Source organism: Narcine bancroftii, chromosome 14 (assembly GCF_036971445.1).
Source record: "Narcine bancroftii isolate sNarBan1 chromosome 14, sNarBan1.hap1, whole genome shotgun sequence".
Classification (NCBI taxonomy): Eukaryota; Metazoa; Chordata; class Chondrichthyes; order Torpediniformes; family Narcinidae; genus Narcine; species Narcine bancroftii.
The window spans coordinates 8,922,318-8,949,978 of record NC_091482.1 but is presented as its reverse complement, the minus strand read 5'-3'; the positions used below and the strand labels follow the sequence as shown (position 1 = coordinate 8,949,978).

General features: G+C 40.1%; 1 protein-coding gene across 6 annotated transcripts in view; it reads right to left on the bottom strand.

The window, feature by feature from the left end:
• Window positions 1-27,661, bottom strand: part of LOC138750000 (small G protein signaling modulator 2-like) — a 291,864-nt gene that overhangs the window by 119,298 nt on the left and 144,905 nt on the right. For 3 of the 6 annotated variants that reach the window (XM_069912140.1, XM_069912141.1, XM_069912142.1), the window contains exons 18-23: window positions 25,470-25,594; window positions 25,298-25,380; window positions 22,435-22,544; window positions 16,348-16,444; window positions 11,962-12,129; window positions 9,605-10,017 (exon numbers count right to left, since the gene is read on the bottom strand). In XM_069912140.1, the coding sequence (XP_069768241.1) occupies window positions 9,929-10,017; window positions 11,962-12,129; window positions 16,348-16,444; window positions 22,435-22,544; window positions 25,298-25,380; window positions 25,470-25,594 (672 nt within the window). In that variant the 3' untranslated portion in view covers window positions 9,605-9,928. Of the gene's footprint in view, window positions 1-9,604; window positions 10,018-11,961; window positions 12,130-16,347; window positions 16,445-22,434; window positions 22,545-24,220; window positions 24,283-25,297; window positions 25,381-25,469; window positions 25,595-27,661 lie in introns of those variants that run through there. The other 3 variants (XM_069912144.1, XM_069912143.1, XM_069912145.1) reach the window with 2 other exon arrangements.

Genomic DNA, 27,661 nt, shown 5'->3' with positions numbered 1-27,661 from the left:
TGAAACACGAAAGTCTGAAGACAAAGTGATTGTTGTGAAAACTCAGAACTGCTGGAGGTACTCGGCAAGTCTTGCAGCATTCATAGGAGGTAATGATAAATAACTGAAGTTGCGAGCTTGAAGAAAGGCTCAGGCCCCGCAATGCTGGTTATTTACCTTTACCCTCTCTGGACGTAGCTAAACCTACCGAGTTCCTCCAGCATTTTTGTGTTTCCACACCATTACAATACTCAATTTCACTATTGGTAGTGAACAGCAATGGAAATAGGCCCATCAATGTACATTTAGCCTTATCCCATTGTTTTCTTCCTACATTCAGATCATATGGCAACTTTTAAAGTATAAAAATACTCCAGAGATGAATGCAAATCGTTTTAAAAAGAGTCATTAAGTCACATTCAGAGCTCTGCTACTTAACAAAGCCACAGCAAACTTGCATCACAACTCCACATGCCCACCTCGTTCCAGTGGTTCTCAACCTTTTTCTTTCCACTCACACACCACTTTAACTAATCCCTATGCCATCGGTGCTCTGTGATTAGTAAGGGATTGTGAGTGGGAAGGGAAGGCTGAGAATCACTGCTCTAGACCCAATTGTTACTGAAATTGAGAAAGATTGTCATTGGCCCATTTCCTTTGGAGTTATGAAACCGTCCACATGACGAGTCAATTAGAGATAATGAAAACAGTGGTTTTCAAACTTTTTCTTCCCACCCACATACCACCATAAGCAATCCCTTACTAATCACAGAGCACCGACAGCATAGGGAATACTTAAAAGTGGTATGAGAGTGGAAAGAAAAAGGTTGCGAACCACTAGACTGTAGGGTACTCACATCCAGCAAAGAAAATGTTGCAACTAATTTAATAAGGATTATGCAAATACATGGAATACTGGCTCCTTGGAAAAGGTACATGATTCACAGTGAAGAATAAATCACCCTCACCTTGAGGTAGGTTTTAGGCACTGCAGGCCAGAGATTAGATTCAAGCTGATCTAAATGGTGAGAAAATGTTTCATTTCAAATTTCGGTTGACTCGAGTAAGAGATTTTACTCAATTTGAAGTCGTTATACAAGTGCATTGCACCAGTTGCGTTTTTATCCTTGGCAGGTTAGAATTCTCGGAGCAGACTCTCAAATCTTTTTTTCTAAATGTTTTGTGGTCAAATAACCTCCTCATATCCCCTGCAGGGCTGTGACCTCATATCCTTGGCAATGCTGCAGACGATTGTAAAATAGAACCTTTGTCCATTAAAAAATAAAATTGAGCTCATGGAATTATTAGGCAGCAAAAAACCCAAAGCCAAATGTTATCTAGCTGGCACACAGAGTATAATCGTACTTTACTGAAAATGGTTATGTACTAATTCAGAGTGATCGCTGCATTCCATAGAGTAAAAACCTTGTTGAATGCTCAATTTGCAGAGAGATTTCTTTTCACATTGCAGATTAATACACAGGTTTTGAAATATTCAGATTGGCAAGGAAAATGTCCAAGAATTCTGGCACAGATTCTTGTCCATTGGGAATGGACAACAGGAGGTTCAATGCTAAAACACAAGAGTTGCATTGTATTTGCATTGTATTCTAAGAAGACCCCAAACTGTCCTACTGTCTGCTGGAGAAGTTAAAGGCCACTCTAAATCTGCAAAAGGAAGGAATGTAAATAGTGGCGAGGTGGAAGTTATCATCCTGTAGTAGGTACTTGTGGGAGGGTAGCATCGTATAGGGATGGAGAAAGGGTGGCTTTTATTGCCTCATATTAAACATATTGGCACTCTTTGATTTTCATTTTTAAAATATTCTCTGTCTGACCCCAATCCTATAATTTATTGTCCTGCAAACTGAACTAGTCATCAAGAGTGAGATCAGTATATTTGGCCGTACAAATTCTGGAGGACAATTAGAACATAGAACAACAGTATAGGCTCTTCAGCCCACAATGTTGTGCCAACCTTTAGACCCTGTCTCCTGCATAACCCCCCCACTTTAAATTCCTCCATATGCTTGTCTAGTCGTCTCCTGAATCTTCCCAATGGATCTGCCTCCACCACTAAACCAGGTAGTGCAGTCCACGCACCAACTACTCTCTGGGTAAAATACCTTCCTCTAATATCTCCCCCATCCATTACATTAAAGCCACACCCTCTTGTTTTGAGTAGTGGTGTCCTGGGAAGGAGGTGTAGGCTGTCCCCTCTATCTATTCCTCTTAATATCTTTTATACCTCTATCATGTATATATCTATCACCTCTATCATCCCCCCCTTCTCCCCAAAGAATAAAGTCCCAGCTCCCTTAATCTCTGCTCATAATGCATACTCTCTAAGCTAGGTAGCATCCTGGTCAATCTCCTCTGCACCCTTTCCAACACTTCCACCTCTCTCCTATAATGAGGTGACCAGAACTGGACACAGTTCTCAAAGTGTGGCCTAACCAGAGTTTTGTAGAGCTGCATCATTACATTGCGGCTCTTAAACTCAATCCCTCAACTTATGAAAGCTAACACCCCACAAGCTTTCTTAACTAACCTGTCTACCTGTAAGGACATGGATCCCCAAATTCCTTTGCTCTTCCAAACGACCAAGAAGCCTGCTATTAACTTTGTACTCTGCCTTGGAGTTTGTCCTTCCAAAGTGTACCACCACACACTTCTCCAGATTGAACTCCATCTGCCACTTCTCAGCCCAGTTCTGCATCCTATCAATGACTCTCTGCAATCTTCTACAATCCTCTACAATATCCACAACACCACCATCCTTTGTGCCATCTGAAAACTTGCCATCCCACCCTCTACCCCCTATATAACCATATAACCACTTACAGCACAGAACAGGCCAGTTTGGCCCTACTAGTCCATGCTGTAACAAATCCCCACTCTCCTCGTCCCACTGACCAACACCCGGTCCATACCCCTCCAGTCCTCTCCTCTCCATGTAACTATCCAGTCCATCCTTAAATGTAACCAATGATCCCGTCTCAACCACTTCTGCCGGAAGCTCATTCCACATCCCTACCACCCTTTGCGTAAAGAAATTTCCCCTCATGTTCCCCTTATAATTTTACCCCTTCAATCTTAAACCATGCCCTCTAGTTTGAATCTCCCCCACTCTTAATTGAAAAAGCCTATCCACATTTACTCTGTCTGTCCCTTTTAAAATCTCTATCAAAATCTCTAACACCTCTATCAAGTCCCCCCTCAATCTTCTACGCTCCAGAGAAAAAAGCCCGAGTCTGCACAATCTTTTCCTGTAACTCAAACCTTGAAATCCTGTCAACATTCTCGTGAACCTTCTCTGCAATCTCTCTATTTTGTTTATATCTTTCCTACAATTTGGTGACCAAAACTGTACACAGTACTCCAAATTTGGTCTCACCAATGCCTTGAACAATTTCATCATAACCTCCCTACTCTTGAATTCAATACCCCGATTTATGAAGGCCATCATTCCAAATGCCTTCTTCACCACACCATCTACCCGAGTATCAGCCTTGAGGGTACTATTTACCATCACTCCTAAATCCCTTTGTTGCTCTGCACATCTCAATAGCCTACCATTTAATGCATATGACCTATTTAGATTTGCCTTTCCAAAATATAACACCTCACACTTATCTGTATTAAATTCCATCAGCCATTTCTCAGCCCACACCTCCAACCTTCCTAAATCACCTTTGAATCTACGGTAATCTTCCTCACTGTCCACAACACCACCAATCTTTGTATCATCCGAAAACTTGCTTATCCAATTCTCCACCCCTACTTCCAGATCGTTAATATATATAACAAACAATAGTGGACCCAGGACCGATCCCTGAGGATCTCCACTAGTCACCGGCCTCCAATTGGACAAACAATTTTCTATCACTACTCTCTGACACCTCCCATCCAACCACCATTGCTGAATCCATTTCTACACCTTCTTATTTATACCTAATGCCTCCACCTTTTTTCCTAACCTCCTGTGGCGAACTTTGTCAAAAGCTTTCCTTTGGCTTGGCTTCGCGGACGAAGATTTATGGAGGGGTAATGTCCACGTCAGCTGCAGGCTCGTTTGTGGTGACAAGTCCGATGCGGGACAGGCAGACACGGTTGCAGCGGTTGCAAGGGAAAATTGGTTGGTTGGGGTTGGGTGTTGGGTTTTTCCTCCTTTGTCTTTTGTCAGTGAGGTGGGTTCTTTACTAAAGTCTAAATAGACAACATCCACAGCTTTCCCTTCATCAACCTTTTCTGTAACTCCCTCGAAAAACTCAAATTAGGTTTGTCAAGCATGATCTACCCCTGACAAAACCATGCTGATTACTCCCTATCAATCCCTGTACTTCCAAATATTTGTAAATACCATCCCTCAGAACACTTTCCATCAACTTATCCACCACAGACGTCAGACTCACGGGCCTATAATTCCCAGGTTTACATTTGGACCCTTTCTTAAACAGCAGAACCACATGCGCCACCCTCCAATCCTTTGGCACTACCCCCGTGGCCAGTGACATTCTAAATATCTCTGTTAATGGCTCCACTATCTGTCCACAAGCCTCCCTGAGTGTCCTTGGGAATATTTTGTCCGGTCCCGGAGATTTATCCACCTTTATCTTTTTCAACACAGCCATCACTACCTCCTCAGTTATCCTTATATGCTTCATGACCTCCCCACTATTTTTCTTTACTTCAACTGGTTCAATATTTTTTTCCCTCGTGAATACCGAGGCAAAGAAATCATTCAAAATTTCCCCCATTTCCTCTGACTTCTCACTCAGCCTACCCTCGCTATCGACAAGGGGTCCAATTTTATCCCTCACTAATCTTTTACTTTTAATTAACCTATAGAAGCCCTTTGGATTTATTTTTACTGTCTGCCAAAGCCTCTTCGTGCCTTTTTTTGGTCTTTCTAATTTCTTTCTTAAGATTCCTTTTCTACACTCCTTGTAGTCCTCCTTCAAATTCTCAGCTCCCTGCTCTTTATACCTCTTGTACACCTCCCCTTTTCTCCTAACCAAATTTCCAATATTCCTCGAAAACCAAGCCTCCCTATGACTTCCAGCCTTTCCTTTGATCCTCACTGGGACATATCTGTACCCTCAAAATTTATTTTTTGAATATCCTCCATTTTTCATTTACATCCTTACCTGAAAATATCCTGTCCCACTCAATACTCCCCAAATCCCTTTTTATTCCTTCGAAATTTGCTCTTCTCCAATCCAGAACCTCAACTTTAGGCCCTTCCCTAAAACTACCCGAAAACTAACAGAGTTATGATCATTAGACCCAATTTGTTCTCCAACTTCATCCAATTAGTTAATAAAAATCACAAAAAGCGGAGGTCGCAGAACCAATCTTTCAGGGACTCTACTAGATACAACCCTTCAATCCAAATGTACTCCCTCCACCACAACCATTTGCTTTCTACGGGCAAGCCAATTCTGAATCCACATGGCCAAACTTCCCTGGATCCCATGCCTTCTGACTAGTGAATAAGCCTATCGTGTGGAACCTTGTTAAATGCCTTACTAAAATCCACAGAGACCACATCCACTGGAGTACCCTCATCAATGTGTCTGGGCACCTTCTCAAAGAAATCTATTAGGCTTGTGAGACATGATCTGCCCTTCACAAAGCCAAGATGACTGTCCCTGATCAGACGATGACTCTCTAAATGCCCATAGATCCTATCTCTAAGAATCCTTTCCAACAGCTTGCCCACTACAGACTTAAGGCTCACTGGTCTAGAAAACTGAACTCTCCCTACCACCTTTTTTGAACAAGGGGCCAACACTGGGGTGGCACAGTTGGTGTAGTGGTTAGTGCAACATCTTTACAGTGCCACTGATCGGGTCTGGACCCAAATCCCGCGCTTAAGTAGTTTGTACGTTCTCCCTGTGTCTGCAGGGGCTCCAGTTCCCTCCCATGGTTCAAAACGCACCAGGTGTATAGGTTAATGGGGTGTAAATGGGGCGGCAAGGAATCGTGGGCCAAAATTGTCTGTTACCGTGCTGTATGTCTAAATTTAATTAAAAAATTTAAATTTAATTTAAAAAATTTGCCATTCTCCAATCCTCCCTGTGGATAATGAGGACACAAAAATCCTAGCCAGAGGCTCAGCAATCTCCTCCCTCGCCTCATGGAACAGCCTGGGGAACATCGATCCTAATGCATTTTAACTGCTCTTAATATCAGCATGCTCTCTAGAACATTAAATCCACCCATATTGTCCTCTCTGTCATCAAGGCCTCTTTCCCTGGTAAATACTGAAGAGAAGTATTCATTGAGGATCTCAACCCACTTCCACAACTTCCCATCTTTATCTCTAATCGAACGTACCTTCACTCCTGTCATCCTTCTGTTCTTGGGGATTTCCTTAACCCTACCCACCAAAGACATTTCATGTTCCCTTCTTGCTCTCTTCAGCCCCCTCTTAAAGCTCCTTCCTTGCTACCTGATATTCCTTAAGAGACCCATCTGATCCTTGCTGCCTAAACCTTGTGTATTCTGCCTTCTTCCACCTGACTGAATATTCCACCTCTCCTGGTTCCTTCACCCTACCATTCTTTTCTGCCTCGCCAGGACAAATTAATTCTTAACATCCCTAAACATTGACCATAGTACATTTCCCTGAAAAAAGGTCATTCCAATTCACACCCACATGTTCTAGCCTTATAGCCTCATAATTAGCCCTTCCCCAATTAAATATTTTCCTGTCCTCTCTGACTCTATCCTTGTCCATGACCATGCTAAAGGCCAGGGAGCAGTGGCCGCTCTCCCCAAATGTCACCCCTTGAGAGATCTGTGACCTGACCTGGTTCATTACCTAATGTGGCATTTCCCCTAGTCAGCCTGTCAACATACTGCGACAGGAATCCATCCTGGACACACTTAACGAACTCTGCCCTGTCTAAACCTTTGGTACTAAGCAGGTGCAAGTCAATATTAAGGAAGTTGAAGTCACCCATGATAACAACCCTGTTATTTTTGCTCCTTACCAAAATCTGCCTCCTAATCTGCTCTTTGGTATCCCAACTGCTAGCAGGAGGCCTAAAGAATATTCCCAATAGAGTAACTGCTCCCTTCCAGTTCCTAACTTCCACACATACTGACCCCATTAGAGGATCCTGCTACATTACCCACCCTTTCTGCAACTGTAGTAGTACCCCTGACCAGTAATGCCACCGTTCCTCCTCTTCTCTCTCCCCTCTATTCCTTTTAAAACACTGAAACCTAGGAATATTCAGAATCCATTCCTGCCCTGGTGCCAGCCAAGTTTCTCTAATGGCCAATACATCATAGTTCCATGGATGTATCCAAGCTCTCAGTTCATCACCCTTATTCCTGATGCTTCTTGCGTTCAAGTACATGCACTTTAGCACTTCTACCTTATTACTTTTATGCCCTTATATTCTGCTTCTCCTTCCTCACAACCTCTCTAAATGATAGATCTAGTTTAATTCCACTGACCTACCACTCCAGGTCCCATCCCCTTTGCAAATTAGTTAAAACCCTCCTGATACACACTAGCAAACCTGCCCGCAAGGAATATTGTTCCCCCTCGAGTTCAGATGTAAGCAAGCCATCCAATCTGTACAGGTCCCACCTTCCCCAGAAGAGATCCCAATGATCCAAAAATCTAACTTCTGCAACCAACTCCTCAGCCACACATTCATCTGTTACCTCCTCCAGTTCTTAATGTCACTATCACATAGCAATGGCAGCAATCTTGAGGTCCTGTCCTTCAGCCTTCTGCCTAGCTCCCTATGCTCACTCTTCAGGACCTCACCCCTCTTCTTACTTAAGTTGATGGTACCAGGGGAATGGCCACAGGGATGCTCTGCATGACCTACCTGCTCACCTTCACTTTCCCCTCGTGATTGTCACACAACTACCTGCTTCTAGCAGCCTAAGCTACTTCCCTGCAGCTCTGATCTGTGACTGCTTCATTCTCTCTTATGTCCTCCAGCTGCTACTCCAGATTCCTAACATGGTCTTCCAGTTTGCCCATCTGCATGCACCTCTGGCTCTCCGGAAGAAGGGAGCTCCCCCAGGACTGCCACATCACTGTCTCAGGAGTAATTTTAAATGCTCTAACTACTCCCTCATTTAGGAGAGAAAGAATGTACCAGATACTCACCTCAGACTCTGCTCGCCAAAGCCTCAACTCCTCACTCCTACTCTGGCCCACTCATACGATGGCCTGCTCCCACAAATTTAAAGCAGCTGGGTCTCACTGCCTCTGGCTCAAATCCCAAACACTCAAATTGAAGAGAAGTTTTCTTCACCTATAAGAAAACTTCCCCTCATTTATCCTTCCCTGCAAACTCTGGCATTGATCTCAATCTTGATATGTACATTACCAATCCATGGTCTTTTATTGGGTTCACCAGAGAATTCAAGTGATGAATCAGATCAAGTGATAATACAGATCAGAAAATTCCAATTTATCCAGTCTAGGTTCTGTAGGTTCGTGTCAGTCAGGACAGGGGTGCAAGTGTAGTGATTGGCCTCATTTGACCTTACATTGGGCAAAGGGGAACATTGGAATACTCTGCTTACCATTCTGGAACAATCCCACCCCATTATAGAATGACCTTCCACGACTTTGTAGACAAGTGGGATGTCTTCAGTTTCCAAGCATTCATAGCGCCCTTCCTCAGAAGGCCATTAATGACGAGCAAGGGAGAAAGTATGGAAACAAAACATATTGGGATGGAAATAAAGTTTGACCTTGAACCAAAATTCTTGAACTCAAATGACCAAGCAATTAGAAACATAGTAGTTTTGGGCTCCAAGGCTTTCTGCCTCTTCAATTGCTTGGATCTTTGGCAAGAATTTATTACAGAGGTGAAGCATTCAACTTGGGGAATAGGAGAAGACAAATTGAAGAGTCTGTGGCTCAATTCTTCCCAAATCACATGACATGGTTATTGACCCCACCCTAAACACCAGTGATGGCCCTTTGACAGAAGCACATTACTTAGGTTCAAAATGGTCCATTCTAGTGGGATAGGTATGCCAGTGTAACAGCACACGCTGGGTGGGGAGATAGAGAGAGAGGGAGAGAAACCATTTCACAACCCAGCCAGTTTAACTAACTGCAACACATCAAAACTTAACCCCACACAAAGCAGAGTCTGAAATGACTAAATGCTCTGCTTTAAAATTAGCAAATACTGTACAAGTGGAAATGATTTCCCAATATTTTGGGAGTATTCAATACTAGAAAGTAGTATAACAGAAACATACAGAACCAGAGAACATCCAGATATTGGCAACATTCCTCAATATATTTAAAATATCTGTAACTCTCATTGTAAACATGCTAAAATAGTCAGATAGATTTGCATTGAAAAGTATCAAATATACATTGGTCCATCCAAATCAGTTCAGTCTGAAGATAAAAATTATTATGAATTCACTAATGAAAAATTGGAGGCAAAATCCCCATTTATACCCTGTTAGTCTGAGGATTATAATGTGGATAATGAGAGGGTATTTTTTTTTTGCACACATTTAATATTTAGGCACTCACTGATCAAATTTTAAAAAAAAACCAAATAAATTAAAAGTATTGCCACAAATAAAAACTTACAACTCAGGCAGCAGAGACAGCAAAGAGAGAAAAGGAATGTATATTTTTATGAACGACACTGAAAGATCACTAAAATGTGACTGACGATTGGTGAACCTTGTTGGGGAAAACAATTAGCGCAATTCTTTTGGCTAATTCTTAGCCTCCACAGTAATCCCTTGCAGATTCTGCTCGCTGGGTGACATCTTGAAGTTTGGAAGATGTGACCAGCCCGTTCTCTTGAGCCATCATACTTCGAGTGCAGGGGAACAGGAGCCAACACGGCAGAGAGAGATGTGGAGGTTCCAACTCAAGCTTGGAAGGAGGACAGTGAGCATTCACATTACCTTCCTTGTTCTCTCAACTCCATCACTTGTTCTCTATCAGCGTCTGCACCTTGTAGACCAGCTCGCGCGCAATCCTCAGGATCTGCTGGGTGTCATGATGCTCTGCCATTTCTGAAGCAAAAATTCAACTGTGTTACTTAATTCTCCTTCAAGTATTTTCCAGCCATTCTCAGCCTTTTCTGGCCGTGGCCCCCTTTAGGAATCTGCTCAAAGTTTACGGCCCTCTTCCCTGTGAAGCAGTCAAATTTAGTCAGTTTCTTCCATGCGTCACTCCTACCGACTTCGTAAAAAATCTTTTAAGATTTCTCTCTGTGCACCCCCTTAAATGTGCTGTGGCCCTTCGGGGAGGCCAGACATCCTCCGGTGAGAATGGCTGCATTCCCTTCAAGGATACTCCTAACTCTACTTCCATCAACGAGGCAGTACGTTCCATATCCTGACCAGTTATTTTTCTCATGTTGTCCAACGATCACTTAAAGTCAGTCCAATTGGACAAAGTACACTTACAAAACTTTGATTTTGAATGTTTTATCAAAATCCTCAAATATTTATTTTCTATCTCCCTCTATATCTATATCCAATATAAATAAAACAATTCATTTTCTCTCCTTTGTATTGAATATTTATTAGTTTTTATATGTATTATCTCATTTTTTGTTTAATATACCAGTATACTATATTTGTTTTTGTTTACCAATTATCTGTTTGGCTGTAGCTTAAGAATTTGGGTGCACCTGTACATTGCCCAATGACCATTACGTTTAACTCATTACCTGTAATCCATCATTAAATGTTCTAGCATGTCCTTCTACATCAAACCTGCACCAGCATGCTGGACAAACAACCCAAATTGTCCCCATTCCTCCTTCCTCGCCCCACAGATGACAAATATTTTCCCCTCATGGACTTGAGCAACTTTCTGCTCATCAGTTGGCTTCCAGCCTCTTAGCAGGGAGGTGGTTGAAGGGTTAGAGAGGCTTTGGGGTAAAAATGGTTCCACCCAAACAGTAGTAGAATTTGTTGGCTGGAAAAATGGAGGAGTCAGAAGCCTTTAAACAGGAGGAGGACAAGCATCTGAGGAGCTGCAGCTCACGGAGCTATGGACTGAGGGCTGGAGAGAGGGACAATGTTAGTAACTCACTGTTTGGCCAGATGAATGAATTGGCTACTCACTTTCCCCATCTCTGATTCAACCAGCACATTCCAGTTCTTGGCTATTCACCGCTCCTCAGGCTGCCTTTGGAATTTTATTTAAATATCTTCAATCTGGGTCCACTGGCTCTCGACTCTTCCACCTTCAGGAGTGTTTTTTTTTAAAATTATGGTGTGTAGGTCCTTCATGATTTCAAGTATTTTTTATCATGTCTTACTTTGACCCAAGAACAATATATCATATATACTCATGTAATAGTCGAGTTTTTTTTGGATCATTTTAACACCGGTCATACTTTTGACTGCGGTAAGTATCTGCGTCGTTCGGGGTATTGGGAGCTCAGATGGGCAGGTGGCTGTGGCAAGGATCCACGGTCGGGGCATCAGGAGCTCCGGTGGGCAGGTGGGTAAGGGTCTGTGGTTGGGGAATGAGGAACTCCAGTGGGTGGGCAAACCAGGGCAGGGATCCACGGTCGGAGTGTTTGGAGCTCCGGTGGGTCTGCGGTCGGGGCATCGTGAGCAGGTGGGCGGTCGTGGCCAAAAATAGGAGGGGGGGGGGGGAATCAAAAGGAAACTATTTCTGGGCCAAAAAAAAAGGGAGGGAGGGGTTGACTATTACACACTATCAATGATTACACAAGTAGATACGGTAACCTCTCCAATTTATCCACACAACTGAACTCCCTCATTCTGCGTCGCATTCCAATTACTCCTTTCAGAATCCTCTCAAAGCCTTTCTAAAGTACCCTGGCCAGATCACCAGCTCCATACTCAGAGTGCTATAGATTAGGAATCTGGTACAGTGTGGAAACAGGCCCTCTGGCTCACAACATCTGCGGCAAACACGATGCCCAAATTAAACTAAAAGCGAAATACACTGAGGAAGCCAGAAGCTGAACTCACCATTGAAAAACTTTATAATGTCTGTGAAGTCCATGTTGTTATCACGGATGATCTGGCGGTAAACCTCCACCAGTGCTAGAGCAATGAAAAGGACAAAATGCTCTGAAGAGATGTACTTTGCTGCCCAGATAACCTCCCACACTGTGAAGACATCTTCATACAAGAGTTCTGCACCAAAAAGAGAATCACTGTTATTTAGTGTAAGGTTCATGACACACCTGTTTTAAAGTCACTTGGATAATTGCACATGTGGAATGACTAAAGAACAACTCTTGGTTAAGAAAATGTTATCAGGATGCTAAATTTGCACAGGTGTATAATTCAACAAGTGTTGGAGATCAGTACATATGGTGCTTCATGTTCAAGTCCATAGCAGCAAGGAATACAGCCTCATCAAACTCAACTGCACTTAAAAGTGGGAGCTTGGGATGTTATCTTTCCATCTCTAAGTTTGGCTACTGTAACATATTTGGGGAGAATTTATAAGATTTAGAGTAGGTCACATTTTAAAACAGATCTTATTTGAAAGACTGAAAAATTCACATTACAGGATCTCTTGGAGAATGAAAACACCTTTCACAAGAAGGTGATAATTGAACTGACAGCATAAAATGCTTGACCATTGTCTTGTTGGATGTCATGTCTATCAGTACCCTTTCTGCAAAGTGCTCACAGAAAGGTCAATTCTGGATTGTTTACCTAAGATAACAATTTGAAAGAAGAAAGAATTCCTGTTGTTTTGCTCAGGAAGGTGGGGGTTTTGCAAGACATGAGTTACATGCTCTCTTTGGAGTTTCAGTTGGGGAGAGAGAAAAGAGAAGCCCTCCCTCTCAGCTGGTGTGTGTGTGTGTGAGACACAGTGCAATCCAGGAAGAACTGATGAAAAGTTCCAAAAGCAGTGGATGGCTGGAAGTGCTATCTGTCTAATGTTTCGCTTGGATTAAGAGGAACAGAAGGAGCTCTGTCGTAACCTGAAAGAAAGAGGTTACCATCTGAAAAACCCTGATGGGGCAAGTTTCATCAGCGAGACATTGAGCTGACTAATGGTGGTACCTCAGTTGTGGAAATCCTGGGGCAACAAATATCTCTCTACAGACCCAACAAGAACCTTCCTGAGCAGTAAACATTTACCTTTCAAGCCCCAAGCCTGGTGAACTTTATACATGTTAAATTCTGTGCGCAGTATAACCAGAGAACTTGGAAGAAGAAGTGAGATTGAACTGTGAACCAAAGTACTTTTCTTAAATTTATACCCACATTACACGTGCGCTTAGAATTAGAAGGGGGTTATTTGGGTTAGTTAAGTATAGAGTTAAGTTAAAGTTTGATTCTATTTTCATGTTTGAAGTTGATTAAAATAACTTTTGTTTTAAAAATCACTTGTCTTGGTGAATGTCTATTGTTGCTGAGTTTTGGGGTCCTTTGGGCTCGTAACACTACAAACAGTGGCTCTTGTTCAACGTTCATAGTTTATTGGCAGCAATTAATCCCATGTCAACTGGCTGCAGCCTCTCAACCTTGCACAGACTATACAGGGCGGACTGACCATTCAGGAAAGAGGCAAGGCTCCTCCTCCTGATCTGTCACTTCATCAATGACCATTTATTCCCTCCAACAATTCATCTCACTTTGAAAGAATCAAAAGCTTTTTGCATCAAGCACTATGTGCTGGTATCAAACAAGGGAAAAACCAGATTAGAACTAGATAAAATAGGGGAGAAGATACCTGAACATAGACTATATAAATGGGATGAAAAATTGGTACAACGTAGGAATTCACCGGTATTGTATCATCTGCTCAACATTTGGAAGAAGATTCATGTAGAAAGGAATAAAACAAATTACCAACTACCAAAACTAATATTGACGCAAAATCAGCTAATCCCTTTTACAATAGATAACCTTTCCTTTAGAGAATGGGAGAGAAAAGGGATCAAAAGAATAGAAAATTGTTTTTCGGGAAATAAATTATTATCCTTTGAACAAATGAAGGATAAATATAATATTACTCACGATACAAGGTTGGCATACTACCAACTGAAATCCTACTTGAAGGACAAATTGGGAAACAGTCTGAGGTTACCAGAAGGAAGCAATTTTGAATATGTGATTACAGACACAATGATAATTTAAAAAATTTGTAACAAACATGTACATCAAACTGAAAGAAAAGGAGAACGAGTAAACAAACTGTAAACCTAAACAAAAATGGGAACAAGATCTAAACATGAAGATAAAGAATGAAACATGGGAAAAGCTATGCTCCGGAACTATGAGAAATACAATAAACACGAGGTTACGCATGATACAATATAATTGGATACACAGGCTATACATCACAACCTCAAAAGTTAAATAAATGGGATCCAACAGTTTTAGACAGATGTTTTCGCTGTAAAAAGGAGACGGGAACAACAATTCATGCAATTTGGACATGTGAGAAAGTGGAAAAAATTTGGAAAGATCTAAACCAGATATTAAATAAAATCACAAAAAGCAATATACCAAAAAACCCAGAGATCTTCCTCTTAAGTAACATAAAAAACAAAGAATTTGGACTCGATTTGGATGGTGCACAAAAAAAGATTTGTTATGATAGCCCTAGTTGTAGCAAAAAAATGTATTATGTCAGCCTGGAAATTAGAAGATAACTTGAGAATGCAACAATGGTATATAGAAATGAATAAATGTATTCCATTAGAAAAAATAACCTATAATTTAAGAAATAACATTACAATATTTGAACAAATATGGGAGCCATACATGAAACATAATAGAGAAAACCTACCGTGGACTTCCACCACCTAAAATGATAGAAGGAGAAGATAACGAAAAGAACTGACTCAGTGGAATTTCTTGTTTATTTTTATTGAGTGACAACATTGTTTAACGGGTTTAATGTATCTTATAAATTGAACTTCAAATTAATGGGGAAGGGGTGAGGGAGGGAGGGAAGGGAGGGGGGAAAAGGGGGAAAAAAAAACGACACTATATATTTAAGAAGAAAAATGTCTGTATGTATCTTGGTCAAAATGGTTTATAGTGTGAAAAATAAAAAAATTTAAAAAAAGCACTATGTGCTGGCAAGTTACACACATTTACCACTCTCCTAATGAGAAATTTCTCCAAGTGGATTTATTAGAAATGATCTTGTACTTATAGATTTTGGATTCCTTTCCATTAGACAATTCCACCCAAATCCATTCTGTCTAATCCAATGGTTCTTAACTTTTTTTGTTTCCCACTCACATAACACTTTTAAGTAATCCCTCACTAACCACAGAGCACCAATGACATAGCAGTTCTGTGGTTAGTGAGGGATTACTTAAGGTGGTATATTAATGGAAAAAATGGTTGGGAATTACTGATCTAATCCATCACAACTTTAAAGCTCCTGTCAAATGACCTCTCGTCTTCTCTGCTTTAAAAAAAAAGTCCAACCTGTTCAATGTTCCCTGGTAATCTCCCTGAAATCACAAGTCTGGGCAGGGACTTGTGTATACCGAGGAAATATTTCAATGTTGTGATCCTGTGCCTTGGAGACTCTGGATAAGATTGTGCTTAACTAATTACCATTAGGTGCAGAAGTAGGCAATTTGGCCCATCGAGTCCACTCCGCCATTCTATCTCGAGCTGATTCATTCTCCCACTCAGCCCCACTTCCCTGTCTTTGAAACCCTGACCATTCAGATATTTATCAATGTCTACCTTAAATACCCTCAAGTGACTTGGCCTCCACAGCTGCCTGTGGTAGCAAATTCCAGAGGTTCACCACCTCTGCATCTCTGTTTTAAATGGGCATCCTTCAATTCTGAAGTTGTGCCCTCTTGTCCTACACTCTCCCTACCACAGGAAACAACTTTGACACATTGCTCTGTCCAGGCCTTTCAACATTGGAAATGCTTCTATGAGGTCCCCCCTCATTCTTCTGAATTTCAAGCAGTACAGTCCAAGAGCCGTCAAACGTTCCTCAGATGCTAATCCTTTCATTCCAGGAATCATTCTTGTGTAATTGTCCCAGATCCTGGTTTTCTGGTACCGAACACCGTGAAAGGCCGAAGGCTGTATCCTCACTGCTTGAGACCAGGCCACTTCCTGGACTTGGATAACTTCACTCTCACCAGGTCAAAATCCTGGAATTTCCTCATTATTGTAATGTTGCTATCTTTAAGAAACATGGGGTTGTGAAGGAATGCCCATAATCACCTTCATTGGATAGGTCTTGCCATCATCTCCCAATACTATTGAGCAACTGCTTATACAGAAGTGAAGCAAAAGATTTCATTGCTAAACTGGCCCAAACAATAGAAGTACTAGTGACAAAATAAAAAACTCTAATGTACTTTGCAAACTATTCTTTGCATAACTGTCAACACATCAACTTACCTCTTTTGAAATCCAGGAGGAACCAGCGGTAACAGAAGTAGAAGTGGGTGTAATCTCCGTTTTGGTGCATCAGCTCGAACAACTCAGAGTCCAAAATCTGAAGGAGGTTAGTAAAAAGGAAGATAGAGGGTAAGGTTATGTAACTTAACCAGGAACCCAGAGATTTATGCCTAATGATCATGACGTGATATGTTGATGGCTTCACATCGTGCACTACACAAATGTGCTGGAGAACGTTAGTAGAACGCAACGTCTATCAGAAGTAAAGGGTAACTAATGTTACCCTAACATTGGATGGGACAATTAGCATAGCAGTTGGTGCAAAGCTGTTACAGCGCCACCTACCGGGATCAGGGTTTAAATCCCGCCTTGTCTGTAAAGAGTTTGTCCGTTCTCCCCTCGTCTGCTCTGGTTTCTTATCACCATTCAAAAAACATAACGGGGGGGGGGGAGGGGGGGGGGTGTAGATCAATTGGGTGTAATTGGGCGGCACAGGCTAGTGGGCTAAAAGGGCCTGTTACCCTGCTGTATGTCTAAATTACAAATTAAACATTTAACACTACCACCCCTTCAAAACTGATCAGCAACTCCAAGACTTGGGACTCAACACCCCACTGTGTAATTGGATCCTGGATTTCTTCACTTCCAGACCACAATCTGTGAGGATTGGCAAGAACATATCCTACACAATCTCCATCAGTAGCAGAACACCACAGGGCTGTGTTCTTAGCCCCCTGCTCTACTTACTTTACATCTATGCCTAACAATACCATAGTATTGGGTTGTTTAAAATAAAAAGTAATGAGTCAGCTTACAGGAGGGAAATTGAAAACTTTACAGCTTTGCACTCAATTACAATAAATCCAAGGAGCTGATTGTTGACTTCAGGAAGGAGAAACCATTTTGGAATTTGTTCAATATATACACACCTAATGAAGAAGATCAAAAGTTTATGCATGATATCTTTTTGAAGATTGCAGATACGCAGGGGAATATATATTGATAGGAGGGGACTTTAACCTTAATTTGGACTCAAAGATGGATAAAACTGGACAAAAGACTAGTAGAAAGAACAAAGTAGCCAAATTTATGGTTAAATCAATGCAGGAAATACAACTTTTGGACATATGGAGGAGACAACACCCAAAAGAGAAGGAATACTCATATTATTGAAGTAGACATAAAACATACTCAAGGATTGACCTGTTCCTATTGTCAGCCCATATCCAAGGGAGAGTTAGGAAAACGGAATATAAAGCTAGATTGTTATCTGATCACTCACCCCTGTTATTAGCAATAGAACTGGAGGACATCCCACCAAGAACATATAGATGGAGGTTAAACTCCATGCTACTTAAAAGACAGGAATTTAGAGAATTTATTGAATGCCAAATTAAAATGTACTTTGAAATAAATACGGAATCAGTGAAAGATAAATTTATATTATGGGATGCAATGAAAGCCTTCATCAGAGGGCAGATAATAAGTTATGTAACTAAGATGATGAAGGACTACAATCGGGAAATAGAACTGCTGGAAAGGGAAATAGTAAGTACAGAAAAAAACTAGCAACAAAAAGAAGAGATCTGGCAGACAAAAAAATAAAATACGAAACACTACAAGTATATAAGGTGGAGAAGAACATAATGAAAATAAAGCAGAAATATTACGAGCTCAGAGAAAAAATGCACAAAATACTAGCCTGGCAACTTAAAACAGAACAAGCTAAAAGAACTGTATTGGCATCAAGGAAAAAGGACAAACATATTACATATAATCCAACAGAGATCACTGAAAACTTCAAGAAATTCTACGAGCAATTATACCGATCTGAGAATGAAGGAAAAGAAGACAAAATAGATGAGTTTCTAGCTAAAATTGAACTACCGAAATTGCAAGAAGAGGAGCAAAACAAACTGATAAAACCATTTTAAATAGAGGATATATTAAAAAAAAAACTACTGAACAATAAAATGCCTGGAGAGGACGGACTCACAATAGAATTCTATAAAACATTTAAAGACTTATTAATTCCCTCTCCTGGAAGTAATAAACTAGATTGAAGAAACACAAAACATGCCAGATTCATGTAAAACAGCAATAATTACAGTAATATCAAAGACGGAGAAAGATCCACTAACACCAGCGTCACATAGACCAATATCTCTACTTAACTCAGATTATAAGATAATAGCAAAACTATTAGCAAACTGATTGGCCGACTGTGTACCAAAAATAGTAAAACTAGATCAAACTGGATTTATTAAGAAAAGACGAACAATGGACAATACCTGTAAGTTCATTAACTTAATCCATGCAGTACAAGGAAATAAGACGCCAACACAGGAAAAGCCTTTGACAAGGTAGAATGGAATTATTTATTCAAAGTACTACAGAGGTTCAACCTACCAGATAAATATATTAATTGGATTAAAGCATTATATAAGGGACCATTGGCGAAGGTGTCAGTAAATGGATATATATAGAACCAACTTAAATTAAGCAGGTCAACTAGGCAGGGATGTCCACTATCTCCCTCACTGTTCGCTTTAGCTATAGAACCCTTGGCAGAACTGATAAGAACAGAAAATAAAATAAAAAGGATAAAAATAAAAGAGAAGGAATATAAAATCAGTCTATTTGCAGATGACATCATAGTATACTTAACAGAACCAGAATTATCAATAAAAGAATTACATAAGAAATTGAAGGAATATGGAGAAATATCAGGGTACAAGATCAACACAAATAAAAGTGAAGGAATGCCAATGAATAATGCAGATTTCACAAAGTTTAAGAAAGAATCACCATTTAAATGGCAAACACAAGCAATCCAATACCTAGGTATTAGACTAGATAATAATCTAGGCCATCGATACAACTTAAATTATCAGCCATTAATGAAATTACAAAAAGACTTAGAACATTGGAAAGATTTACCACTAGCAGTGATAGGAAGGGTAAATTGCATTAAATGAATATCTTCCCAAGGATACAATATCTATTTCAATCATTACCAATTCCCTTAACAGAGAAATTCTTCAATGAGCTAAAGAAAATAATAAGGAAATTCTTATGGAAAGGGGGGAAACCGAAGATAGCACTAGATAAATTAACAGAATGGTACAAACAAGGGGGCTTACAGCTACCAAACTTTAAGAATTATTATAGAGCAGCACAATTAAGATATCTATCAGATTTTTATCAAACAAGGGAAAAACCAGATTGGACCAGGTTAGAGCTAGATAAAATAGGGGAGAAGGTACCTCAACATATATTTTATAAGTGGGATGAAAAACTGGTGCAACATATTCACGTAGAAAGAATATTCACGTAGAAAGGAAAAAAACAAATTACCAACTAGCAAAATTATTATTGATGCAAAATCAACTAATCCCTTTCACAATAACCTTTCCTTTAGAGAATGGGAGAGAAAAGGGATCAAAAGAATAGAAAATTATTTTTTGGGAAATAATTTATTATCTTTTGAACAAATGAAGTACAAATATGGTATAACTCACGGTACAATGTTTGCATACCACCAACTGAAAACCTACTTGAAGGACAAATTGGGAAGCAGACTGAGATTACCAGAAGGAAGCAGTTTTGAATATGTGATTACAGACACAATGATAATTAAATGATTTATAACAAACATGTACATCAAGCTGCAAGAGAAAGAGAACAATGAACTAAGTTGTTAGCCCAATCAAAAGTGGGAACAAGATCTAAACATAAAGATAAAAAAAGAAAAATGGGAAAAGCTATGCTCTGGAACTATGAGAAATAAAATAAACACGAGGTTACACATGATACAATATAATTGGTTACACAGGCTATATATCACGCCCCAAAAAGTTAAATAAATGGGACCCAACATTATCAGATCGATGTTTTTGCTGTAAGAAGGAAACGGGAAAAACAGTATATTTGGACATGTGAGAAAGTGGAAAAGTTTTGGGAAGATCTAAATCAGGTATTAAATAAAATCACAAAAAATTACATACCAAAAAATCCAGAGATCTTCCTTTTCAGTAACATAAGAAATAAAGAATTAGGCCTCAAATTGGATGAAGCACAAAAAAGACTTATGATGATAGCCTTAGCAAAAAAATGTATAATGTCAACCTGGAAATCGGAAGAGAGCCTGAGAGTACAGCAATGGTACATGGAAATGAATAAATGTATTCCATTGGAAAAAAATAACATATAATTTAAAAAATAAAGTCACAGATTTCGAACAAATTTGGAAACCGTACATGGAACACAACAGAGAGGGCCTACCACGGACCTCCACCGCCTAAAATGATAGAATGAGAAGAATACGAAATGAACTGACCTAGTGTGTAAAAGTAGATGACACAATTTTCTTGTTTATTTTCATTGTGTGATGACATTGTTTAATGGGTTTATTGTATTGTATATGTTGAACGTTTAGTGGGTAGGGAGGGAGGTGGGGAGGAGGAAAAGGAAGAAAATGCCACTGTGTATATTCAAGAGGGAAATGTTGTGTGCATTTTGGTTAATATGGTTCATAGTGTGAAAAATTTTTTAAAAAATTAAAAAAAGGAAGGGGAAACGAGAGGTATATGATCCAGTGATCATTGGGGATCAGAAACGGAGAGGGTGAGCAAATTTAAATTCTTAGGAATCACTATCTCAGAAGATCTTTCATGAACCCAACATCATGGCATCATGAAGAAAGCACATCAGCGCCTCTACTTCCTCAGGAGTTTGCAGAGGTTTGGTATGACATTAGAAACTGGCAAATTTCTGCACATGTGGTGGAAAGTGCATCATAGTCTTGCAAGGGGACACCAATGCCCTGGAGTGTAAAGCCCTCCAAAAGGTAGTGGATGCAGCCCAGGACATCACAGGCAAAACTCTCCCCACAATCGAGAACATTAACAGGGAACGCTGCTATCAGCTATCTTTAAGGATCCACACCACCCATAAAATGCACTGTTCTCACTGCTACCATCAAGAAGAAGATATAGAAGAGAAGAAGATGAAATGAACTGACCCAGTGTGTAAAAGTAGATGACACAATTTTCTTGTTTATTTTCATTGTGTGATGACATTGTTTAATGGGTTTATTGTACTGTATATGTTGAACATTTAGTGGGTTTGGAGATGGGTGGGAAGGGAGGGGAGAAAATGCCACTGTGTATATTTAAGAGGGAAATGTTTGTGTGTATTTTGATTGGTATGGTTCATTGTGTGAAAAATGTAAAAAAATTTTAAAAAGATATAGGGGCCACAAGACTTGCACCACCAGGTTCAGGAACAGCTGCTACCCCTCCACTATCAGACTCCTCAACAACAAACTCAATCAGGGACTCATTCAAAGGAGTCTTACTTTAGAACTTTACTGATTTTTAAAAAAAATTTCTCGCTCTATTGCACATTGTTTACATTTATTTTTCTGTTTACATTTCTTTATTTGTTGACAAGCGTACGTTGTGTACAGTTTTTTTTTGTACTACCAGTAAGTGGTAATTCTACCTGGCACACAGGAAAAAGAATCTCAGGGTTGTATTAGATGTCATGTATGGACTCTGACGATAAATCTGAACTTTGAAATCTAAATATTTTGGGCCTGGGCCCTTCGTCAGGTATCAGCAAAAAAAATTGGCAGGAGCCTGAATAAAAAAAGGTGAGGGGAGGGGGTAGGGCAAAAGAGGTCATAGATGAAGACATGTGGGAGGGGAGAAGACAACAAAAAGCGAGAGATGATGGGGGAGAGGGCCGAGGGTAGCTCTTTGAATGGAGGAGGAAGGGAAGAGGGTGGGAAGTTGGAGTAAAGGAGACTGAGGGATGGGGAAGAGAGAGACGAGTTCCTGAAGTATTGTGATATCTCTGACCAGAGCTAATGCAAAGCAATGGTTCAAATCTGAAACGTTCTTGGTCCATCGTACAATGGATAAAGCACAAGAGAAATGGGTAACCCATTTATAAGGTTCATTTATTCACTAATTGAATCATCTAATAGTGAAGCAGTAACAACACTAACTCCTGCCCTGCATGAATCCATGGTAATACAAACCCCGTATCAATATGGCCAACTTTGTTCCCATATCCAATTACCTGTATTAACGATCTCATGTTGGCAAAGTGAGTATCCATGGCGCCTCCATTTGGGAAGTTTTGACTCATCCTCTTCATGAGCTGGCTGAAGCAACCGTAGGCTAGGTGCTCTAAACATGAAACAGGGTGCAAAACATCCCTGTTACACAAACAAGAACAGCACTGATTCTACTGCTTGTTCTGGCCCCATGGCATTATGGGCCTTGCAGTTGGGTACATCGAGTGTGTACACTTCAGTTTCTTTTAGTTTAAGTTAGAGACCAAACAATTTAAATCTAATTACACAGCAGTTGAACTCCAAGGGCTGGAGTTCTCCTGTGGGCCACGGCTCACAGCTTGGAAGGCTCAGTATGGACTAAATTTAAAAAAAATTTGCACGCTGCAGTTCTTTTCATAACCTCAGGATGTCACAAAGGTCTTTGTTCATTGCCCAACAGCACACTGCCAGTAAAGACAATGAGAACCATGAACTTTGTGGCTGTAGTGTCTCTGGGGGTCCCCCTCACATCCCCCTCATGCTCACCTACCACCCCACCAGCCTCCGCATCCAACACTTTATCCACTGGAATTTCCGGCACTTACTACAGGATCCCACCCCACCCCAGACACTTTTTTACTTCTCCTCCCCTCTCGGCCTTCCGCAAGGACCGCTCCCTCCCCAATTCCCTCATACACTCATCCATCCCCACCCATCATACCCCCGGCACCTTCCTCAGTGCCCGCAGGAGGTGCAACACCTCCCTTAACATGGTCCGGGATCGCTTTGCTCAGCACCTCCTCTCCATTCTCAACCACAGCGACCTCCCAGTGGTCAACCATTTCAATTCCGAGTAACACTCCCATTTGACCATGGTCTTGTGTACTGTCCTACCCAGACTGGAGGAACAACACCCTATTTTCCATCTGGGCACCCTCCAGCCAGATGGTAATAATAACATTGACTTTACTGTTTTCCATTAAACCTACCAGGTGGCATTAGCATTGACTTTACTGCTCGCCTTTTTTTTCCTCTCCCCCTTTTTCAGTTCTTCCATCCACCTAGCCATCCCTCCTCCCCCTCATTGCTGCTGTCCCCTCCCTCCTTTCTCCACCTATCATCTCCTGCCTTTGCCACCCCCTCCCCCTTCACTCATGTGTTCAGTTACTTGCCAGCGTTTTCTCACACCTTGATGAAGGGCTCAAGCCCGAAACGTCGGTTATGTATCTTTGCTACACTGTTTGACCTGCTCCAGCATTTTGTAGTTTTACTTCAGCCACGGTGTCTACAGATCTTTGTACTTTATGTTTCTGCAATTGGTGTTTCTGCATGTCCCATCGCAAAGACCAGGCAGTGATAAGAGAGGTAAATCATGAAAATCTGTAGGTACAGTAAGTACAGTAGAAGTCCAAAACTCCAGATGCCAGCAATACAAACTTTTCAAGAAGGCTCAAACTTTTTTAAATTTAGCGTGCTTTTGTGTGCATGCATAAGTATCACAGATGCACAGCAGAAACAAGCAACCAACCTTGTTGACTTTATTTTTTCTTTAAAACTGCTCACTTTGTTAAACGAAGCATGGTGTATTTGTTCATGAATAAACTATCAAAATTTACCTGTTCATCTCTTCTTTATTCCTCCTTAAATTTGAATTTTAAAAGTACTGCCCAAGAATCCAGAAAATCTGAACTGACCCAATCCCCAAGCAGTCCAGATTTTCAAACTTCTACTGTATCAATGTCTGGTGCAACAGCGCATAAAGTCATACCACAGGGTACATTCATCTCCTTAAGCCACACTAACACTCACCTTGTACAATGGCATTGTTTATGGATAATAACTGCTAGTTAGTCCTCAGCTTGACATCTTATCTGAAGGATGAAATATCTGATAATGAAGCACTCTCTTACTAGTGAACTGGAAGTGTCAGCTTACATCATGCACTCAAATTTGGTGAAAATGTTTCCTGAGATAATAAAACATAACTCAACATCCATTACCCAGGAATCAGCAAACTTATCACCATGTGGAACTCAGGTCAAATTTTTGATAACTAATTTTGTAATGATTCCCTGGGAGCTCAGAAATAACTGAAGAATGTTTCTTTATACAGTAAAACCCCTGGTATCTGGCACCTATGGGGATTGGTAGATGCCGAATAAGTGAATTTTCCGGTTGCTTGTGAATGTGTGTTGTGTTATTGGCAAACTAACTGTGGCGAGGAGTGGGGGGGGGGAAACCAATTTTAAACTTCTGTATTTTTCACCTCTTTATTTTCCACAATTTTTTGCTGGTTGGTTGAATTCAGATAACGGGGATTTTACTGTATCTGTTATACAATGAAGCAAGTTGTTCTGTTCTCAATATGGCATATAAAATGTTAAGTTTACATCTTTAGAACTTTAACACTGGGGTGAGTAATTATGGCCCCTCATGTCCAACTTCACTGAGAAGGCGCTATTTGGATTCCTCCCCTTCCCCGAGTCCAGAGGTCCTCATCCTGGTACCTTTCAAAAATGCCAGGCTGGGGTTTTGCAGACACCAGCCTTTCTAGGGGAGAGTTCCAGAATCACACCAATTTTGTGTGAAAAAAGTTCCCCTTCATTCAAGCTGAACTTTTGCATGTAAAGTCGGTTACTTACTGTAGAGCGCGTTGAAAGAAGCAAAGACTTGTTGATCCAAACCAAGGCTTTTATTAACTAAAAGACTGGAGCGTATCACATGTAGGTCAACCTGTCCAGAATGACCTGGTCTGGCTAGAAGCAATCCTTTAAGACCTGGCAGTAGGCATGGCTACGCTCTCAGCCAATCACAGTCATCCTACACTACCATCAGTACGTATGTACATATACACATTGGTGATAGAATCTGTATTATCACACTTACCATTGTCCAGAATAACCATGAGTGGTGCCAGGAGGTCACACATTCCCTGAACGTAGCCAACATCCAAGTGCTCCCACACATAGCTGCAAGGCAAAGAGCAGCACATGCTTAGCATGGTCGACAATGGTAGCACCTTAGACACATAGCTAATAGCTGGCAGAGAAATGTATACCTGCACATTATACTCTTTAGTCTCTCAAGGTTGATTGTAGTAAAATACCAGTAATTTCTATCACAACGTTGTACGTCCTTATCAATCCGATGCCAATTTAATGAGACAGCGTCCATCAGTTCTGTCTATGGGATGTGGAATAATCAAACAATTATTATTAATCTGACCATTGATAATACATACTCCATTCAACCACAGAATTCCAATCAGAATTCTCATTACAGGTACACCCCACTTTACGAATACTCGAGTTACACAAATTCACTTTTACGAAGAAATCCGTGTTCGCTATCCGAAAGAAAATTGAATAGGCTTTTGCTTTTACGAAAATAGCCTTCAATAGTAGTGAGTGTGTCTTAGCTTTATGCCATTTCGGCTTACAAAAGGTTTCATAGGAACGCTCCACTTTCGAAAAGCGGGGTATAACTGAACTTGGCAATCCTAATTCCAGTTTCATATTACCTACAGATAAACACATCTTTGTTCTCAAACCAAGAACAAAATTTGACAAAACACAACACAATGAATAATTATTAAATTGAATGGAATTGGATCAAATAGCCATTATATAAAATCCTAACCCAAGAGACCGAATCTCTTCCTGTTGCATCCATTTCTGAATGCCAGCAACCTGTTGCAGAGCAGGAAGTCATCTAACTCATAGTAGGAGAATGCCAGAAGAGTTTTAGGGTCTTGGAAAAGATGTGGACAAATTGCACATCAGACTTAAAAATGAAGATCAAATCTCTGACAATTACAGTGAAGAGTCTTAAATAAGATCATGAATTATGGCAGAACAAACGCTAAATTTAAAGCATTTGAAACCCTTAGCAATTTTGCTCTGAGATTCTACAAATATGCATGGTATCTAGAGAGGGGAGAGAGAACTTAAGGTTTCTTTAAATGCAGATGATTTGTAGGTTTATTTCTCCAATCTAAAAATCTTTGCTTACTGAATTTGGTATTTTTTTCACGATATAAATTGAATTTAAATAAAAGTGAATTTTTTCCTATTAGTGATCATTTATACAATCAATTATCCTTTAAAAGTCATTAAAAATCAATTTATATATCTTGGTATAAAAATGTCAAAAATTTATACAAATATAATTATCTCCCTGTGATTGCTCAACAAATGCTATCGAAATGGTCACCATTGACGTCATTATCAGTAGATCGAATTAATGTAATTAAAATTATAATCTTACCGAAGTTCTTATATACATTTCAAACTATCCCAAATTTTGTCCCTAAAGTATTCTTTGACAAATTAGATTCTAAAATATCATCTTATATATGGAATAATAGAAGTTCTAGGTTGGCAAAACCATTACTACAGAAAATGAAAAAAATGTTGGTGCTATGACATGACCAAATGTCAGGTTTTAATACTGGGCAATTAACATATGATACATAACGTTTTGGACTCTGTTCTGAAATGCAGGATTTCCCTTTATGGGTGGAATTGGAGAAGAATTCGGTTTAGAGGATACTCTCTATTAGATACTTCTCTCCTTTTGCATTATCTGAACAAGATTTTAATCCAATTCTCAGATATACATTAAGGATTTGGTTTCAATTTTGTGTTTTTTGATTTAAATAATTTTGTTCTGTCCACTAAAATTTATTCCGATTTTTTTAAGACATCTATGGAAAGAAAAAGGAATAATAACCTTTCTTGACACGTTCGAAGGAAACTGTTTAATGTCATTCGATTAATTAGCTGAAAAGTTCCATTTGCCTAAGACGCGTCTTATGATATATTTTCAAACTACACTCTTTTTGCCAAATTTTCCATTTGCCTTTTCAACTAATTTGATTGATTTTCTTCTTCAATTAAATCCTTCCTGAAAGGATTGATCGCGAATATTTATAACAGCTTACTTAATTTGCGTCCTTCAGCCAACGATAAAATTAAAGGTGCTTGGGAACTGAAATTTGAGCAGCTACTTTCTGATGATTTATGGGAAATAATGTTTCAACTTGTCAATTTGTGCCCATCACTCTTTGATTCAGTTCAAGGTAGTGCATAGGGCACATATGTCTACGGACAGATTGGGCCGTATTTTTCCTAATTGAAATCCTATTTTGTGATAGGTGTAAATCCAAAAAGGCCACTTTGACTTGTATGTTTTAGTCCTGTACAAAGTTCAATAATTATTGTCAAGATGTTTTTGAAACTTTAGCTAAAG